Raw genomic sequence first — 20,565 nt, forward strand, 5'->3', positions numbered from 1 at the left:
GTTAGATGAACACGAATGTAAGCTTTCTGCCCATATAAGACATGTCTATGTCCTGGAAAGTCAGTTGTTACTTACAATGTCATTCTAGTCACATTAGCGCACGTTAGCAACAACCGTGACGATTTAGGGACACCGATCCCGTAGAGGTTAAAAAAATTCTAAGAATCTCACCCATCTACACACAATTCCCCAGAAAACAAAGTGAAAACATGTTTTTAGAAATGTTTGCAAATGTATTGAAAATTAAATGCGGTAATATTACATTTACATAATTATTCACACCCATGCGTCAATACTTTATAAAAGCACATTTGGCAGCGATTACAGCTGTAAGTCTTTCTGGGTAAGTCTCTAAGAGCTTTCCACAACTGGATTGTGCAAAATTTGCCTATTATTCAAAAATTGTTGTTGATCATTGCTAGACAACCGTTTTCAGATATTGCCATAGATTTTCAAATAGATTTAAGTCAGAACTGTAACTCGGCCGCCACTCAGGAACATACACTGTCTTCTTGGTAAGCAACGCCAGTGTAGATTTGGCCTTGTGTTTTAGGTTATTGTCCTGCTGAAAGCTGAATTCATCTCCCAGTCTCTGGTGTAAAGCAGACTGAGCCAGGTTTTCCTCTAGGATTTTGCTAGTGGTTAGCTCCATTCAATTTTTTTTTTCTGAAAGAATCCGTAGTCTTTAACGATTACAAGCATACCCATAACATGATGCAGCCACCACTATGCTTGAAAATATAGAGAGTAGTATTCAGTAATGTGTTGTACTGGATTTGCCCCAAACATAAGACTTTGTATTCAGGACACAAAGTTCACTGCTTTGCCACATTATTTTGCATTATTACAATGCCTTGTTGTAAACAGGATGCATGGTTAGGAATATTTGTGTTTTGTTCAGGCTTCTTTTCACTCTGTCAATTAGATTAGCATTGTGGAGTAACTACAATGTTGCTGATCCATCCTCAATTTCCTCCTATCACAGCAATTAAACTCTGTAACTGTAATGTAAATGTTTTCAAGTCACTATTAGCCTCATGGTGAAATCCCTGAGTGGTTTCCTTCCTCTCTGGCAACTGAGTTAGGAAGGATGCCTGTATCTTTGTAGTGACTGGGTGTATTGATACACCATCCAAAATCTCCCTGGTGTTTTTTGGTTGAATCTGTGTTTGAAATTCAGGGAATCTGAGGGACCTTACAAATAATTGTATGTGTGGGGTGAAGAGATGAGGTAGTCATAAAAAATAACGTTACACACTATTACTGCACACAGAGTGAGTCCATGCAACTTATTATGTTGTTATGCAAATTTCCACTCCTGAACTTATTTAAGATTTCCATAACAACGGGGTTGAATACTTATTGACTGAAGACGTTTAAAGTTTTCCTTTGAAAATTATTTGTAAACATTTCTTAAAACATAATTCCACTTTGACATTATGGGGTATTGTGTGTAGGTTAGTGAGTGAGAGATTTGGGCTTGGAGACATGTTTATCAACATTATAAAATAAAATGTTCATTAACAATGGCAACACTACCATGTTGCACTGAGCCTTGATGTTGAAACAGCTTTTGAGCAGAGTTGACCCTCTCGCTTCGTCTCTTCTTCTCTGACCTGACTTAAACAGGAACCAACTGTGCTTTACAGGGGATACAAATGAAAGGGAGCCTATTTGAGACCTATCTAATCAATTAATTGTACACTATAGGAGGTTGGTGGCACCTTAATTGGGGAGGCCAGGCACGTGGAGCTGAATAAGTGGTAAATGATTGATCAACAACATTAAACACATGTTTTCCAAGTGTTTGATGCCATTCCATTTGCTCAGTTCCAGCCATTATTGTGAGCCGTCCTCCCCTCAACAGCCTCCACTGTCACATGTTATGTTTTCAGTTTGTATGTGTGTGATATAGGGGTATAGAAGCGTTTATTTTGAAATGTCTTTAAAAAAATAAATAAACAATAGCAGCCATGTTAGCACTGCCATGTTAATCTGAGTCTTGCTCTTGAAAAATCACCACTGTCTGACTTTTGGCTGTCGCAGATGCACCTCCCCCGACTTCACTCAAGGACTCTCTCTTACAGTCAGCTTCTTTAAAGGCGCCACATGTTCAATCGTCCGTCTGCATTTGGTAGTACAGCATTTGCGTTGATACGAGCTTCGCCGAGCAGCGCAGAGCTGTCGTGAAGGAAGTTGACAAGGCCTTGAGTTTGTGTTTACACTGGACCTCCCGCCCGTAACCACCGTCAACCAATCACGTCAATGCGGAGCTACAGGAGCCCTCCGCATTGTTACACAATTTAAGAGCATAAAAAAAAAGTGAAAAGTCAAGCATTAATTGGCTGTTAGCCTTACTGCTCGAACACATCCAGTGGTCGTGTTACTCAGACGTTGCTGCCGTATGTATGCCAGATCTTACAAGGTCGGGATAGGTATTTTACCTATCAGCTGAGCACACCACATGTTACAGCAATCTGGTTCCCGACTTCACGGTCGATGACGTGGCACGCAACCATTGGCTGATGGATGCAACATCTGAGCAGGGGAACACGACCAATGTTAGATACATTCATGCTCGGCAACTACACAACACAACAATGGTGGAAACAATAGTGATCTTGTGCTCATGTTTATTGGAAATACGACAACACTCTGACAGGAACAATATACATCCTATCCAAACAGACAGGTGGTATTTACCCTGGGTTATGTATTGATGCAATGGTCAAATCATTAAATGCCTTTGTGGTTTACTTCTGTTGGAGTATATAAATAGCCACGTTGGTGATGGGTTGTTAAGAATCTACCACAGGCCGTTGAACAGATAGCTCTATGTCCTGATCGAGAAAAGGCAGTACAACAACAAAAAAGCAAGGAATTGCCACAAGCACTGTTTCCGTAGTTTGAATAAAGCCTTTATTGCCTATTTTAATACATGGCATGGTCGGTACATGGTAGCCACCGGAGGATAGTGTCAAGTGGACCTAGTGCTGGATTCTGCGGATAGACTGGACCTGGTTGGTGTGAGCCTGAGTGCTGTACTCGTTGTAGTGTCTGTACTCTCCCTGGTGTCTGTCTCTCTCCAGGATGTACTGGTAACCACGGTAACCGGGGAACTGATAGGCCACCCACCTGTAAAGAGAAGGGCCTGTGTTATTCCGTTGATAATTGTTCTCTCTATGACCAAAATACTGATGCGGCTGCTTTGTAGATAATATGTGCCCCGATTGCAGCCGTATGCTGTTAGAAAATCTACAAAACGAATCGTCTTGGAAAGTAAATGGGTGACTGAGGAATTGCATGTTATTATGTGGACAAATGATGTCCTTGTCAATGTGTTTACGAATCAATAGCCTGGGGCCCCACATTTTGGTTTTTGCCCTAGCACTACACAGCTGATTCAAATAATCAAAGCTTGTAACGAGTTTGGGAAACTCTGCCCTAGAGTGTTTATGAAGGCATATCGGATGCTGAGATAATGGGATACTGGTAATCCCTGTATATAACCATGTTCTTTTGACTCTTTATTTGTATTTGTTATTCACTGTGTATTTATTCCTCGTGTCACTTATTTGTATTTTTAATTCACATTTTATCTTAATAAACTCTGCATTGTTGGAAAAGGACCTGTAAAGTAAGCATTTCACTGTTAGTCTACCCCTGTTGTTTTACGACGCATGTGACAAACACAACTTGATTTGACTTGAGACTCACGCTCCGGAGTTGACTTTGATTGAGGGCACCTCCTTGCTACACCAGCCCATAGCCTGTAGAGAGGGGTAGTCGTCACACATCTCGAACTTGCGTCCCTGGAAGTCTTCACACTCGTACAGAGTCACTTTACTGTCACTGTGGTTCTGTTGACAGAGATGAGCCTTGAATCGTTTCATATATGGTGTCGTAAAACATTTTTTTTTTTTTTTGGGGGGGGTCAAAAACAGACGGATTTGAGAGTTGTGGTATGATGGCGTGATGATACGATATACACGATATACATACTAGAATCATGTGTGGATGTATTAATTAACCTTCAATACAACATTAGTATTCCTGTGCTTCATTCCTAAATGTGCTTCAGATGTACCCCCCTTGAAATGACACATTTCTGTGGGAGGAACTTACAGCGCACTTGATAGGTCTAAAGGAAAGCATGTGCTCGGTTCTGTAACTGCTGTTTCCGCTCCAAGCCTCGTAACGTGGATAGTCTCCCTTCTCAAGGATAAACTGCTGGCCCTGGAACTCAGGGTACTCATAACCCAACCAGCTAAAATACAGGCGGGGAGAGAGAGGGAACGAGAACGAAAGAGAGAAAACAGAGCGTCAGGTTAGTTAACAAAAGTGCAACGCCCCGTGGCAGCGAGATCTTTGTTGATTAGAGGACAAAGGGCCAAAGCAAACACAACATGCTGCGCATATGGACCATTATCTGATCATCAGTCAGCTGCTGCAACAGAACACTAGGCAGGCAGCTGGGACTCAAGGGAGATTACATCTGTAGCCTGACTTTGACTGACTGTCAGAAACAAAACAACAAGCTACATTTCAGGCTAATAACTCACACCAATCGGTGATCTCTCCGAGTGTTCAGCTATAACATTTTGTCCATAACAATGTAAAAAGGCATGCGGAAATTAAATTGCAAAGAAATTTGCCAAAATCATTTAATCGAAAATAACAGCCATTATAAGATTCCATATTTTACAGTCAGACTGTTAAGGGACATGATAACTAAATGTTGCATTGTCATACATTGTAGTATCACAACAAATGAAATGACACAGCTTTGATTTGAGGGCCGGTTCACAACAGTACAGTACAAATGCGATGTATAATGTAATATTCAAGTATACATTAGCTTCTGAGAGGAACTAGGTCTAGAAATGAATGTTATATTGAATACATTTCTCACTTCTCACTCAAACACAACGAGAACCGATTACCTGGAAAAACCTAAAAAAACATTTGTTGACCGAACAAGCTCCATGGGTCTAATGTAGTACTACTACTACTCTGTCGTAGTAATGTAGTACTACTACTACTCTGTCGTAGTAATGTAGTACTACTATTCTGTCATAGTAATGTAGTACCACTACTCTGTCGTAGTAATGTAGTACTACTACTACTCTGTCGTAGTAATGTAGTACTACTACTACTCTGTCGTAGTAATGTAGTACTACTACTCTGTCGTAGTAATGTAGTACTACTCTGCTAATAATGTGGTACAGACCCTCGGTTGTAGCCTAGTAGAGTAGAAATCCAAAGAGACACTTACGGTCCGTTCTCGACCTTGATGGAGCGGATCTTGTGGAATCCCCTATCCATGATGTTCTGACACTCCAGCAGGAACTCACAACGCTTGCCCTGGAAGTTCTCCTCCTCCCAGACAGTGATCTTGAACTGGCCCATCTGCTCCATCTGCTGAGTGTTCATGGTTGCTATTTCCACCGTGGGGTTGCTCTCTACCAAAAGGGGACAAGGAAGACCAGAGGTGAGGAAACTAGGCTAAAATGGAGTGCTTCACTCTGTTTGCTCTGGTATCTCTACATGAAAGTGAACATTGATTCTGGAGCAAAGAGCAAGAGCGTACTACCATTTTTTTTTTTCAAAGGAGTTGAGCTCTCAGTTTGCACTGGGGAAATATCCGATACAAATATGAGATATATATCTCCCATATTGGATGTCATCAATCCCCTTTCTTGGTACACCAATGCACAGCGATCAGATGTTCACGTTCTACCTAGGTAGTGTGAATACTTACAGAGAGTACTGAGGTGGGACAGATCCAGAGTAACAATATCGAGTCCTAGGCCCCCACTTCTGTTTTTATACTACCAAGCCCCTCGTTTAATGCCGCTTTCGCACAAGCCTTGCATACTCAGCAGCGGCAAACTGAATGCACGCATTAGTCCACACAATTGTGGAGGCTCCCGAGGCCCATTGTGAGAGGCTTAGATCCACTGACTCATCAAAATGGCACCCAGCGACTGTGCCGGCCTGACGGCCGGCCACAATAGCAACACACTGACACGACAGTTTGATTGGAAATTGGGGACTATGGCAGCATTCTGGGAGATTACCCCAGAGGTAGGTACAAGGGCACCAATGCTTCCCTCAGTCCACGAGTATGGCTGACTCTACCTCTACCCCTGCCTCTCTGCACAGCACCCCACACATCATGGCATCACTGTCATCTTTCATAGGATTCAACATGGGAAGACAGACAGACTTGCTGATCCTTTATTCATATTCTTTCACGTTGGATCGTGTTTGTACTTCACGAGGTTGAAAAGAAAGCGTTTGAAATGTAGAACCTTTTTTAAATACCTGTTGTTCCCCCCCCCCCCCAAGCTAAATCTATTCTGGTGTGAACTGAAAGGGATCCTGAGAAAACATTCCTGCCGTGTTTCTAGCAGCACTAGTTTCTCAGCCGTTCATGGTGTTGTTTTTAATGTTTCCCGTGTTTGTCAGTTGCTGGATTTGTCAATGGGTCCGAATTGTTTCCGGTGCCTTTGTGAGGCGTATGAGTGCAAAGTGGAATGTGTAGGAATGTGTGTCATATTTTAAAAAGGCACTTTGACGTTGCAACTTTACTTTATGTTCGGGATTGTCAGTTTAAGAAACGCAAATGGTACCTAGTGATGTAAGTCAATTGGAATAGTACTTGTCTGTAGTGACATCTTGTGGCATAACAGTTCATTACAGTGACTGGTGATAATAGCCGCTTTTGTTGGAATGAAGATACGTTCATATCACAGAAACATATGGTCTGGTCTGGTTAGGTTACACTAGATATGCTTTTACCTCAGCGATGTGGTGCCTGCTTTAGTCTTTGTTTGTGTCCCAAAAGACACCCATTCCTTATGTTTGACCCGAGCCCATATAGTGCACTACTTTTGACCAGCGCCCTGGACAAAGGTTGTGCACTGTGTAGGGAACAGGGTGACATTTGGGATGCATCCCTATATCAAATGTGCAAATAATCAGACTTCAGACTTGGATGGTTCCTCTGCAATGTGTTATTATTGTATTTACACCCCTTTTCTGCTGTCTCTGTGTGTGGCCATATGTGTGCCTATATGCTTAATTGCTTGTGTGTTCAGCGGTCCCTTTGAGTGGGCCGGTTCCATTGTTCTGTCTCACCTGTGTGGCCTTGTTTGGCTTGGGGCAGGTGGACAATGAGACACGGTGACAGAGCTCCAGTCACCCGGCTGCTGGTCTTTGACCCCCCCCCCCCCCCATTGGATAGATTAGATTTGTCACCTCGTCAGCTGACGCCTCATTTCACTGGGAAATGTAGCTCTCCCTATATTTGCATCTGACAACATAGGGCCTATAGTAGCCTACAGCTTCCTAACTCAACACTCTACTTTGAATCTTTATCTTCTCTGCAGTGGTAGTACAATAGGCTAGTCTATTCTTCTGAACGGGTCACGTGGGTCTCTGAAAGAGGGATATGGCTCACTAAGTATGGAAATATATTTTGTAGCATTTGCACATTTATACATGGTAGGTATGTTGTGGAATATGAACTGATCAGATGCATTTGACATTTTAGTCATTTAGCAGATGCTCTTATCCAGAGTGAATTACAGTTGGTGGATTCGTTTTAGGATAGCTAGGTGGGACAACCACATATCACAGGCGGGGGGGGGTAACACTTTCTATGATATATACACAGATAATGCCAACAAGTGCATTAGTAATGCCTTCTAATACACTTACGTACACTTATAGTGACTCACTATAAGATATCATAATTGCTCATAAGTAGTTCCAGCATCCTTATAATACGTTGCTGTAATGCATTATAAGCCCAGAGAGCACGCCTCAGCAGGTTGAGTATTTTATTGAGCAACGTTTCCACAATGTTTGCACTTCTGAGTAGCCTAACCTGCAAGCAGCTGGCTGAGGTGCAGGCTGGAAGAACCAGGCAGCCAGGCAGCAACCAGAGCAAACAACATTGTTTGAATATCCGTTGTTTTTATTCCCTCCCTCCCCGCATTTTCTCGTATCCGTTCACTGTACCTTACACTGTTTGGGAGTAAACCATAGAGTGATAAGAGATGAACCGGGATAGAGAGAACTTTATTATTATTATTATTTACAATTTCTGTTTACATCAATACCCCTCCATGGGACAACATGCGTATGTGTGATAACTGTGTGGAGTAAGTGAGGCAGACTGTTTCTCAGGATCCAGTTTCTCCACGGTAACAGAGCCAGCCAGCCAGCCCAGCCAGCCCAGTCAGAGAGGTTGCATAAGCATTGCTGTATCGTCAGGAAGCGATGCTGTTATTGCTCTGGAAAACAGACATGTCGTTTTATCATCGCACTCTGTTTTGATTCATAAATTCAGAGTTTCAAGTAGAACTTCAAAATGCATTTTGTATTGAATTGTAAACTGCTCAAAAAAATAAAGGGAACACTAAAATAACACATCCTAGATCTGAATGAATGAAATATTCTTATTAACTACTTTTTTCTTTACATAGTTGAATGTGCCGACAACAAAATCACACAAAAATGATCAATGGAAATAAAATGTATCAACCCATTGAGGTCTGGATTTGGAGTCACACTCAAAATTAAAGTGGAAAACCACACTACAGGCTGATCCAACTTTGATGTAATGTCATTAAAACAAGTCAAAATGAGGCTCAGTAGTGTGTGTGGCTTTCACGTGCCTGTATGACCTCCCTACAATGCCTGGGCATGCTCATGATGAGGTGGCGGATGGTCTCCTGAGGGATCTCCTCCCAGACCTGGACTAAAGCATCCGCCAACTCCTGGACAGTCTGTGGTGCAACACGTTGGTGGATGGAGCGAGACATGATGTCCGAGATGTGCTCAATTGGATTCAGGTCTGGGGAATGGGCGGGCCAGTCCATAGCATCAATGCCTTCCTCTTGCAGGAACTGCTAACACAATCCAGCCACATGAGGTCTAGCATTGTCTTGCATTAGGAGGAACCGAGGGCCAACCGCACCAGCATATGGTCTCACAAGGGGTCTGAGGATCTCATCTCGGTACCTAATGGCAGTCAGGCTACCTCTGGCGAGCACATGGAGGGCTGTGCGGCCCCCCAAAGAAATTCCACCCCACACCATGACTGACCCACCGCCAAACCTGTCATGCTGGAGAATGTTGCAGGCAGCAGAACGTTCTGCACGGCATCTCCAGACTGTCACGTCTGTCACATGTGCTCAGTGTGAACCTGCTTTCATCTGTGAAAAGCACAGGGCGCCAGTGGTGAATTTGCCAATCTTGGTGTTCTTTGGCAAATGCCAAACGTCCTGCACAGTGTTGGGCTGTAAGCACAACCCCCACCTGTGGACGTCGGGCCCTCATACCACCCTCATGGAGTCTGTTTCTGACCGTTTGAGCAGACACATGCACATTTGTGGCCTGCTGGAGGTCATTTTGCAGGGCCCTGGCAGTGCTCCTCCTTGCACAAAGGCGGAGGTAGTGGTCCTGCTGCTGGGTTGTCGCCCTCCTACGGCCTCCTCCACGTCTCCTGATGTACTGGCCTGTCTCCTGGTAGCACCTCCATGCTCTGGACACTACGCTGACAGACACAGCAAACCTTCTTGCCACAGCTTGCATTGATGTGCCATCCTGGATGAGCTGCACTACCTGAGCCACTTGTGTGGGTTGTAGACTCCGTCTCATGCTACCACTAGAGTGAAAGCACCGACAGCATTCAAAAGTGACCAAAACATCAGCCAGGAAGCATAGGAACTGAGAAGTGGTCTGTGGTCGCCACCTGCAGAACCACTCCTTTATTGGGGGTGTCTTGCTAATTGCCTATAATTTCCACCTGTTGTCTATTCCATTTGCACAACAGCATGTGAAATTTATTGTCAATCAGTGTTGCTTCCTAAGTTGGCAGTTTGATTTCACAGAAGTGTGATTGACTTGGAGTTACATTGTGTTGTTTAAGTGTTCCCTTTATTTTTTTGAACAGTGTATTTATACAGGGAGGCAACATTGACACAGATATCTTCAAGTGAACTAGTCAAACAACATACACAAATGAAATGCATGTAGTATTTAAGAGAAGTCTGCTAGTTACATATTTGAACCAAGTTACACATTCATACATATCCTGAGATCACATGGTAAGTCAGGCTTATTTAACATGGAGATGTCTGCTTTACATACACTACATGATGCTCGTCGAACATCTCATTCCAAAATCATGGGCATTAATATGCAGTTGGTCCCCACTTTGCTGCTATAACAGCATCCACTTTTGTGGGAAGGCTTTCCACTAGATGTTGTAACATTGCTGCGGGGACTTGCTTCAATTCAGCCACAAGAGCATTAGTGAGGTCGGGCACTGAGGTTGGGCAATTAGGCCTGGCTTGCAGTCGGTGTTCCAATTCATCCCAAAGGTGTTTGATGGGGTGGAGGTCAGGGCACTGTGCAGGCCAGTCATGTTCTTCCACACCGATCTCAACAAACCATTTCTGTATGGACCTAACTTTGTGCACGGGGGCATTGTCATGCTGAAACAGGAAAGGGCCTTCCCCAAACTGTTGCCACAAAGTTGGAAGTACAGAATCGTCTAGAATGTCATTGTATAGTGTACACTTACAATTTCTCTTCACTGGAACTAAGGGGCCTAGCCTGAAACATGAAAAACAGCCCAAGACCATTATTCCTCCTCCACCAAACTTTATAGTTGGCACTTTGCATTGGGGCAGGTAGCTTTCTCCTGGCATCCGCCAAACCCAGATTCGTCCATCGGACTGCCAAATGGTGAAGAGTGATTCATCACTCTAGAGAATGCGTTTCCACTGCTCCAGAGTCCAATGGCAGCAAACTTTACACCAGTCCAGCCAACCCTTGTCATTGTGCATGGTGATCTTAGGCTTGTGTGCGGCTGCTCAGCCATGGAAACCCATTTCATGAACCTCCCGACGAACAGTTCTTGTGCTGACATTGTTTCCAGAGGCAGTTTGGAACTCGGTAGTGAGTGTTGCAACCGAGGACAGATGGTTTTTACGAGCTCCAGCATTCGGCGGTCCCATTCTGTGAGCTTGTGTGGCCTACCACTTTGTGCCTGAGCCGTTGTTGCTCCTAGACGTTGCCACTTCACAATAAGCTCTAGCAGGGCAGAAATTTGAAGAACTGACTTGTTGGAAAGGTGCAGTGGCGATTTTAGCATGTAAATCTTGGTGGGACAAAAAAAAAGCAATGTGGGATGTTTTACAGCAAAACCACTACACAACACAACACTAAATAATACATTAACTGCACTATAACATTAACAAACGGTGCCCACAAACTGTTAGGACTTACATAAAGCTGTCCCAACAGCAGAGTCCCAAAAACAGTTCCAACACCTTACCACTGCTACACCTGGCTATTAGCAGAGCCTTGTCTGGCAGCGAAAAAGTTAATTCAGCCTCATTTACTGTCTTAAAAAAAAACATTGCTGATATGGCTGACTTGCTTAAACAAATGTAGTTTCTACTGACAATTGAGATGTACAAATTACGGCATAAGAGGACGACAAGCGTATGAGGCAATCCGTAATTTCGATTAAGACATTAGTAGGACGGACGTAGTCAATATAACTATTTGTTCAGCACTTTTGAAATGTACAGAGACAGAATTCAGAACATGGGCCATTCTTACAGTGTTCTCCCTGTACACCAAGTCAGAACCGTAGGATAAATAAAGGGGGCATATAAGCAGACAATGAAAGCTCTTACAATATTCAATTATTACATTTCTGAAAAACAGGTTATAGGCTACATGTGCACCACCAAGTCAGAACAGTAAGCGAACTTAAGAGGTGAAAATAGACCTGATTATTAAGGTGAGGCACATGGGCTACTAACAGTTTACTACACAACATACACTTAGTATTACTTTCTTAGCTACAGTATACATATCTCGTTGGCATATTAAAGAATTTATGCAGCAGCATACAAGACATTTTTGGATTCTGTGCTCACTTGAACAGGAAGGTGGCATCCTTCGTGGGCAAATTTTGTCATCAAACTTTGTCATCAAAGTCTGTCATTCTTTGTATTTATGGTGCTTTCAAGACAACTGGGAACTAAAAAAAAATATATGTTGAATCATTGATGACATCAGTGTTCTTCAGGTCATAGCTCTAGAAAGAGGCCAGAGTTCCCGATTTGGATGAAAGTTCAAAATGTATTTTCCCAGTTGTAGCTTGTTTTTCCCGAGCTCCCAGTTGTCTTGAACTCACTAAAGTCCGATTTTGCAGTTCAGAGTTAACGGCTGTTTTGAGGGAGGCACAAATCATGCTTCATTGACAGCATTGCCAATGTTGTATGTTTATCATTTTAAACTAGGAAAAGAGACCCTTAATCTTAGACTTTGGATCACACAGCCACTGCCACTCCACTGAATAGCAGGCTAATGATTGCTTTGCAATGCTTGCAGTTAGCCACTGATTCCTTCCAAACCACTCATTGTTGAATTTGCGATTTCCAACTTGTTGTGTAATGTTTATGTCCAATGGCCGATGAGAACCGACACGTTTTATCTATAATTTCTCTTCATTATTTATCTTCATATGACAAGGATTAAAAAGGATTTGCCAGTCGATTGTCGACTTGATTCATGATGATGACTGCTAGCTAAGATTTTGAAAGTATGATGACATGATCAGTCCAATCAAAGCTACTGTAGATATAACGTGATATGACATCATTTTATCTGTGGCCAATGACCTTGAGCCTCCTTGGATGGGCACTTCCAATGTAACTCTTTGGCAGCACCCAAGAGGCTAGAATTTATTTAGGTCTACCCTTGGCGGTAGTGTCCCCATGAATGACAGAACCCTGAGCCAATCAAGGCACAACGCTCTATATTTTCTGCTGGCTTGCCCCACCACCACAGAAAGCACTGAGCTAGGCTGAAACATCTGCATTTTGGAGCTGCCTTACTCAAGAAAACAAAAAAAGAGACCATGCTTGTATGAGGCTTTATTAACTCAATTCTATATTTATTTTTTACATTGTTTGCAAACTGATATGTGAAACATATTAATGCCAAAATAACATGTAAAACAGGCCCAAAATATATATTATTTATTATTTCTTTGTTGCAAAAAATGTGGGCCACCTGCCCTGAATGACGGGTCGCCACTGCAACATTGGCATCCTATGACAGTGCCACATTGCAAGGTACTGAGCTCTTCAGGAAGGCAATGCAACTGCAAACGTTTGTCTATGGAGGTTGCATGGCTGTGTGCTCAATCTTACGGAAATAGCCGAATCAACTCATTTGAAGCGGCGTCCACATACTTTTGAATATACAGCGCGCCTGATCAGACACTGATTTCACCATGTGCAAATATTCAGTAGCAGCACCTTTCTTCAGAATCTTGCCTTGAGAAGACACAACCCAGTAGTTGACAAGCGACACATACAACACACTTTTGTCTAACGTGAATCGGCAATTTCTCTTTTTGCTTTTTTGTTGCTGGTTAAATTCAACTCAGTTCCAGTAATGGATATAAAGGTTGTAAATGGACAGGTCTTGTTTTCCGCGTCAATGTGAGTTGGTACCATTTGAATAGTCAGTGAGTAAGCAGACACAGACCACCATGAAATGTTCTGCTTCCTGTGTTTTTTTCCCCCCTCTCTGTTGCTATAGGAACTAATCCTCCTAAGGACCTGACAGCGCATGCAGGTGACATCTGCTCTGTGAATGGCTCTGCGTAGGAGTGGACCACAACAGGCCGGCAGGTTTTACCCGAGGACAGCGAACGCGTCCGTAATGGCAACCTATTCCCCATACATGGTACCCATAGGGCTCTGGTCAAAAGTAGTACACTATATAGGGAATAGGAGGCCATTTCAGACACGTCCAGAGAGGTGCTGCAGTCCTGGGTTCTCTCCCTCCATACCCCACCCCCATCTCTGTGCTCACTGCTCAGGTAAAGCTTGGCAGTTACAGGAGACACAACTCCCAGGCATTTACATATTCCATTAGCAACCCCTCTAACTGTCATTTGAAACAGCACACAGCCCACGGGGCAACTCGTGTCTTCCACAGAGGCCGTAGGTAGCAGTTGAGCAGGCATCACAAATGCAATCAGGCTTTTCTACAGACACACACAAATGGCCAAGTGTTATGATAGCCACAGGTTGAAATACTAATACTGTGTGGGGGGGGGGGGGGGGGGGGTGTCTTATTGTATCATACACATAATTTTCTCAAAAGTATGTAATAGGTTAAGAGAAGGTTGATTTGAAACTCACTTTTTAGAACAATAGCCTATGTTGCATCTGTGAGAGAAAGCAGCCCAAACTTTTGTATGTTGCTGAGACAGGGCAAGTAATAATTAGTCACGTTTATCCATAAAACAGCACAGATATTACATTATAAACTATTGCATTATGAAAGTCTGAAAGATTGAAGACTTGCTTGAGACAAAGAAATACTAAATGTTTGACATATTTTACATAGCCAATAACTGCTCTGTAAGAGTAAATTGAGCAGGTGTTATTTTGGAGGTTTAGGGTGTAACTGCAGCATGACCCGTCTCTGGCAGGTGACCAGGATACAGGCCGTGAGATCCCCTTAATCCGACTTTAAACAAATATTTGCCGGCGCTTAGTCAAATAGAGATACAGGAGAGCAAAAATAATGACATGGGAAAGCCTTTACCTTTGCTGTTTATTGTTTCACGCAACGAAAACTGGATATGCAAATGGGCACCTGAATTTATGCTCAAAATAGAATGGGACTATACAGATACCTGAGGTACTGGTGTCAATAATCTGGGTGGTGGGAGATTGGGTAATACAGTTGATACTGTCTGAGGAGGAAACTGGAAGTGTCTGATTTCAATGATAGGCCTGTAGCGTATGATGCCTCTGTGCTAAACTGAAATGCAACATGTTTTACAGTACATGAGCAATGGAGAACACTGCTTAAATGTTTATCCAGTGTTTTTTATGACGAGCTGTAGTTTATTGGGCTACATTCTCCATTTACTGGAATGAAGTCCACACCTCCATGAACGTCATAGTTAATGTAATGTAGCCTAGCCTGTACAGAGGTGCGGATCCCAGGCAGATGAGGATCCAAACAGCAGATGGTCCATATCAGATGCTCTTTGGCTGGTTAATGATTAACATAACTCGTACTTTATCATCATTAAACCATGTCGATATAGGAAAAACCAAATGGCATTTAAAAAAAAAAAAAAAAGAAGGCAGTAAGAGGTAACCTAATAAAAGTAGAACAACTAGTCATAAAATCCACGGAGATACGCGCATACTAAGTTATATTGAGTGAGCAAAAAAAAAGTGATATATATACTTTTCAAAAATAGGTACGAAAACTTTATCCACAAATGCAGCAATAAAAATGATCCACTTGGCTAAAAAAATTGGGGTCGATAATTTGTATCCGTTGTCTTCAGGGGGAAATGAACCCAAATGTTCAAACCACATAAGATATTCAATATAGCCGAACGAATGCAAAACACAATTAGTGTACAAAAGTGTCAGTATTTGTTACAGGACAAGAGAGCACCTTCAACGACATCTGTCACAATATGAACGTGCTCTTGCTGCTTTGTAGAAAATCTGTACCTGCTTAACGCGAGCCGAACGAACAAAACTTAATCTTCAGGTATTGTGCGTATGGCTCAACGTGAGGCAAATACAGAAAAATCAATCCAAATATGATGATGGTCCAGTCTTGGAAAAAAGTACTTTGACTACACTACATCAGGTTTGTACTCTCTATACGTTGCTCCATCCCCACACCTGGAAAGAAAGTTGCAAAAGTTTATATTGTCTTTAAAATGGTCATTTACATGTATTCCAACATACAAATTTGTCCTAGGTAAAACTTACCATTGCCTATCTATTGTCGAAAAAAAAGTTCACGAGTGGATTTTAAAAACCTATAATCGGTAACACCTGCAAATTGTGCTCATCTTGTAGGCAACACTGAATGGAGCGTGGCCCGTTGCAGGTATCCTATATATACTCGGGACATGGTGGGCCATCCTTCCATTTATCTTCACTCTCTCCCTCTTTTTTTCAGATTGGTTTTAAAGAGAGAGGATTCTCCAGCGGACACCTGTCGCATGGGGCGTTGCTCAGTTCCAATATTGACACAATAGTCTGGGGAGTGCAGATTAGTTCCAACTCCTCTCTATTATGCCAAGCCTCCCCTCTCTATGCAAACCGACTGACGAAATGGAAGGATTCGCTGACCTTTGTGCTCGCGCTGAACCTAGAGAATGGGCCACTGAACGGTGGCTTCATTCACCTGTGTTGAAGGTAGGAGAAAACCCACCTGCCACACCTGTTCCCATGCCTACCTACTCCCATGTCATTTACACATATTTTCATATCATGTGACTTGCAAATGAGTTCCTTCAACGTCAGACCTTCCCTTCCAAAAAGACTTTGGTGTGTTATATCGGCTTTGCCCGATGTCACAAATAGTAGACAGAAAGTAGATCCGCATAACTGAAACAAGCCGTGCACATTCGCACTGTTTATTAATGATTAGGGCACAGCGTACACCCGGCACATCACCCGGAACCACTAGAGGTTTATGGACTAACGTGGTTCGTCACACATTGGCTTCAAATAACTACTGTTGTGAACACGTGATTGTTGTGATGGCGATGAACCGTGAACACAATGCCAAGGATTTGTTTGGTCAACTGAATCTCTCCACAGTTCTCCATCACAAAGATAGCAGCCCTAAGCATCCACCGTGTTCTTCTATAGAAACCGCCCTCGAGGCAAAGGAACAGAATCCTAGGCTAGATATGTTTAAAGTGACTTCAAAGAACACCGATCATTACAGCCCAATGCATCTACTGAATTCATTTCACAGTTCCATATTATTGGTTAACACAAATAATCCAATTTGAAATGTTTCAAAATGATCATATACAAATAACACTGAGGGTGTGTGGGGGGGAATCCTGAAATGTGTCCCTGTTGCCAAAGATGAGCATTGTCGCAGTTCAGCTGATTTAGCAAGCCAGGGTTATAACGAGAAGCCATAAGAGTAAGAACAGGCCCCAGCAGCTGTTTGGAGGGAATAATCGTGGTTTCACATTGTCGATGTGGTGCCTGCTCTAGTCTGTCTGTAGCCCAAATGGCATCCATACCACTATAGTGTACTACTTTTGACCAAATCCCATAGGGTCCTAGTCAAAAGTAGTGCACTATACGGGGAATAGGGTGCCATTTGGGATGCAAAACCCCCCCATTGTTTGACTTTTCATTGTCTTGACGCGGCGAGTCTCTTGACGTAGGCGTTCCAGCCGGCCTCTCTGTACTCTGTGGCAGCCTTCACCCTATCAGAGGCCCCCAGGATACCACGGCCAACAATGATGACGTCCGATTCTTTTTTATAGATCACATCATCAGGACTGGAATACTGCTGGCCAAGACCGTCTCCTTGAATAAGAAAGGAGGGAGATGATCAATGAACAGTGTGGTGCTGAAGAAAACACCACCCTACAGTTTGTTGCTGAAGAGGTTAAAAAAATAAACATCTGGAATCAAGGGTTGCATTCAAAATCGCACCCGATTACCTACGTAGGGCCCTAGTCAAAAGAAGTGCACTGTGTACGTAATAGGGTGCCAACACAGTCACAAACGAACAAGGCAGTTAACCCACTGTTCCTAGGCCATCATTGTAAATAAGAGTTAGAGTTAAAAGGTAAAATTAAAAAATACAACAACCAAGATGACAAGTGATCCAGCCTACATTTCTTGGACAATAGCACCATCTAGTGGCAAGGAAAGATTACGCCGGGGGGGGGGGGGATGTTGGCCTGCGAATGTTGTTGGTAAAACGTGATAAAGAACACTGGACAGGATGAATGATATGGTTAACAGGTAGAGAATGTAGTACCTTCTGACTGCATCTGCACCCCTGGAGTCATATGTAGGAATTCAGGCTTGCTGCTGATCTTGGAGCCAGAGATGAACCCAAACACAAAGTCAGAGTGCTCCTCAGCCATTTTCACCTATAGGAACGACAGACACAATCATATTAAATCCTCAAGGATGAAAGATGAAGGATTACATTAAGGTAATCAACTAGTACTTCAGTTAAGCTGCCTGATGATGGAAGAAGTCATCCATTTTGGAATGGTAACAAAGATTCACATGCAAACATCACTAAAACATGCTGAAATGTATCAGGCCTTTCACTGTCGCCCTGCGAGGTGACAGTATGTCCTGAATTGTACACATTGCAGAGGGTGGTGGGAGGTAAGAGAGAGGGACAGAACATTCTGTTCTCATGGCATTCTCACTGAAGAACAGCTGGCTGGATCACTTTGCTTACCACAGCCTGCGTGTAGTCCCCTGTTGCTAGGGAACCCTGGGAGCTCATCTGAGCTATGAGGAGACAGCCGCGGTCCAGTGGGAGGCCCACCACACTGAGCCCCTCTACCACCCCAGGGCCTGGCACCGCATGGGCATTCACCATATGAGACCACGAGGCGATCTGGTAGAGCCCACCTGAGAAATACAGAGGAAAACACACAACAGTCAGGAGACTTAGAAATCATAGCAACCAGGCATTCATTAGGATGGATTAAGATTCAAAAGCACGCTTCAAAAGGTTCAGGGGACAAATATTGCCCTTATTTGATAGAGTTGGGCAATGAATCCATTTTAACAATGGGTGCATTAGTTTTGCGTCCCGGGCGGGCGGAGTTTGCACGTTTTAGACCATTCTATTGGTCCTAAAGTGAAATCTCCACCCACCTGGGGCACACGGCGATGCAAAATCAGCGCGCCCACTAATCACCTTCATACTGGTGCTTGACCGTGTTCCCGATGTCAGCAAACTTGCGGTCCTCAAAGATGAGGAAGTTGTGTTTGTGGGCCAGGTCCTTGAGGGGCTGGATGAAGGCTGGGCTGAAGTCCCGCAGGATGTCCACGTGAGTCTTCAGCACGCACATCTGAGGCCCCAGAGAGTCAGCCAACTGCAGCAGATCCTCGCAGCCTGTCACGTCCGCCGACACACACAGGTTGGTCTTCTTCTCCTCCATCAACCTGAAGAGCTGGGCAGCCAGAGGGTGTGTGGTTCGGAGCTGGGCCCTGTCGCCATAGGTCAACTCCGCCAGCTTAGCCACAGGCGAGCCGTTCTTCTCCCCTGAGGGCTTGTAGGTGTTGTTCTCCTGGATGAACCTGCGCACGCTCTGGGCGGTGGGATAATCGATGCGGTCCGCCTGGAGCAGAACGTGGAGGAGTTTGGAGACTGAGATGACGGAGTGGAGCGCGATGCCCTTCTTGGCCAGCATGGCCCTACCTCCCTGCTCCCTGTCCATCAGCACGATGGTATCGGTGACCTTTAAACCCTCCGCCTGAAGCACCAGGGCCGTCTCCATGACGCTGCTGCCGCTGGTCACGACATCCTCGATGATCAGACAAGTGTCTCCAGGGTGAATGGTCCCCTCTATAATCTTCTTAGTTCCTAGAATCAAGAGGTGATTGATGTCTGATGTGAGTGATTTGAAATCTAATGTAGCTAGCTAGCACGTGTTAGACTAGAGCATTTTAACTGTTGACTGAACTAATGGGATGCAGCAAAAACGCTGTCATAATGAGAATAATCAAATTGGACAGGTCATGAAATCTCACCATAGTCTTTGGCTTCTTTTCTTCGGATCAGCATAGGCAGCTCGTGTTTGGAGCAGATGATTGTAGCCAGGGGCAGAGCAGTGTATGGTACACCACACAGTGAGTTGTATTTCAAGTCCTCATCTTTGGCGCGTTGGTAAAGATACATTGATACCTAAAAGACAAAACAAACTCCAACATAATTTCATAACATACATATTTTACAACTAGTTGGCCTTGGTTCGATTTCCTCCGAACAGACTAAATACTGTAGATGTGGTTTCCAATACAGTGCCACTCATGGGAAACACGTGTTTACCAACCTGGTTCATAAGCGATGGGTAGGAAACAATAACTCTGAGATCAAAATAAATCGGCGATGTTATTCCACTCTTCAGCGTGAACGTTCCGAATTTCACGGCCTGAACATCATGTAACTTTAAGATTAAACTTTCAAGGCAATCGTTTTCCATTTTCAAGTTTTTACTAATATCAACAGACAGCAGTCTCGTCCAATGCTCTCGTCTCTTTGCATAACATAGATATGTTCCGCTGACGAAATGCCGCGCGGAACTATGGGACATGTCGTTTTTACATTATTGCGTTGCTCCAGCCATATTATAAATCGTTAATCATCACAAGCAAACCACACCGGCCACGTTGCGTATGGGAGCGTTGCAAGATAATTGTACACATTTGGTATTTGATTAGGATCCCTGTTAGCTGTTGCGAAAGCAATACACAATACAGAACATGAATAAACAAGAACAGCTCAAGGACAGAACTACATACATTTAAAAACGGCACACATTGCCTACATATCAATTTCACCTACACCGCTGGCGTGCTAAAAATAGGGCTTCGTTCTATTTGAGATGCTCCACATGCTGAAAGTCCCATCCTTATTGGATATCAGGAAGATACAAACCCACGTGGATGCTTGAAAGACAAA

General features: G+C 43.5%; 2 protein-coding genes and 1 long non-coding RNA gene across 3 annotated transcripts; 1 reads left to right on the forward strand and 2 right to left on the reverse strand.

Annotated features, from left to right (window-relative positions):
* Positions 1–2,902: 2,902 nt before the first annotated feature.
* LOC115108200 (beta-crystallin A2-like) lies at positions 2,903–5,863 on the reverse strand. Its single transcript, XM_029632269.2, has 5 exons — positions 5,762–5,863; positions 5,276–5,462; positions 4,126–4,267; positions 3,718–3,860; positions 2,903–3,135 (listed from the first exon to the last, which is right to left on the reverse strand). Exons 2-5 carry the CDS (start codon positions 5,431–5,433, stop codon positions 2,988–2,990), a joined length of 591 nt encoding a protein of 196 aa, XP_029488129.1. The 5' UTR covers positions 5,434–5,462; positions 5,762–5,863; the 3' UTR covers positions 2,903–2,987.
* LOC115108207 (uncharacterized) lies at positions 4,239–17,731 on the forward strand. The gene is made up of 4 exons (XR_003860312.2): positions 4,239–4,327; positions 13,645–13,927; positions 16,054–16,292; positions 17,390–17,731. It is a non-coding gene; the product is annotated as an uncharacterized LOC115108207 (long non-coding RNA).
* Positions 16,482–20,161, reverse strand: LOC115108191 (uridine 5'-monophosphate synthase-like). The gene is made up of 6 exons (XM_029632258.2): positions 19,937–20,161; positions 19,635–19,788; positions 18,799–19,467; positions 18,331–18,506; positions 17,893–18,007; positions 16,482–17,432 (listed from the first exon to the last, which is right to left on the reverse strand). The coding sequence occupies exons 1-6, from the start codon at positions 20,084–20,086 to the stop codon at positions 17,254–17,256; spliced, it is 1,443 nt and encodes a 480-aa protein (XP_029488118.2). The 5' UTR covers positions 20,087–20,161; the 3' UTR covers positions 16,482–17,253.
* Positions 20,162–20,565: the final 404 nt, after the last annotated feature.

This window comes from Oncorhynchus nerka, linkage group LG3 (assembly GCF_034236695.1).
Source record: "Oncorhynchus nerka isolate Pitt River linkage group LG3, Oner_Uvic_2.0, whole genome shotgun sequence".
NCBI lineage: Eukaryota > Metazoa > Chordata > Actinopteri > Salmoniformes > Salmonidae > Oncorhynchus > Oncorhynchus nerka.

Excerpts from the sequence above, each read along its gene's own strand:
- LOC115108200 (XM_029632269.2), bottom strand. The coding sequence starts at position 5,433 with ATGAACACTCAGCAGATGGAGCAGATGGGCCAGTTCAAGATCACTGTC. Across the intron at positions 4,268-5,275 it reads ATCAAGGTCGAGAACGGACC|CTGGTTGGGTTATGAGTACC; the intron begins GTAAGTGTCTCT and ends CCTGTATTTTAG. Across the intron at positions 3,861-4,125 it reads TTAGACCTATCAAGTGCGCT|AACCACAGTGACAGTAAAGT; the intron begins GTAAGTTCCTCC and ends CTCTGTCAACAG.
- LOC115108191 (XM_029632258.2), bottom strand. The coding sequence starts at position 20,086 with ATGGAAAACGATTGCCTTGAAAGTTTAATCTTAAAGTTACATGATGTT. Across the intron at positions 19,789-19,936 it reads ACCCATCGCTTATGAACCAG|GTATCAATGTATCTTTACCA; the intron begins GTTGGTAAACAC and ends TTTGTCTTTTAG. Across the intron at positions 18,008-18,330 it reads GGGACTACACGCAGGCTGTG|GTGAAAATGGCTGAGGAGCA; the intron begins GTAAGCAAAGTG and ends TCGTTCCTATAG.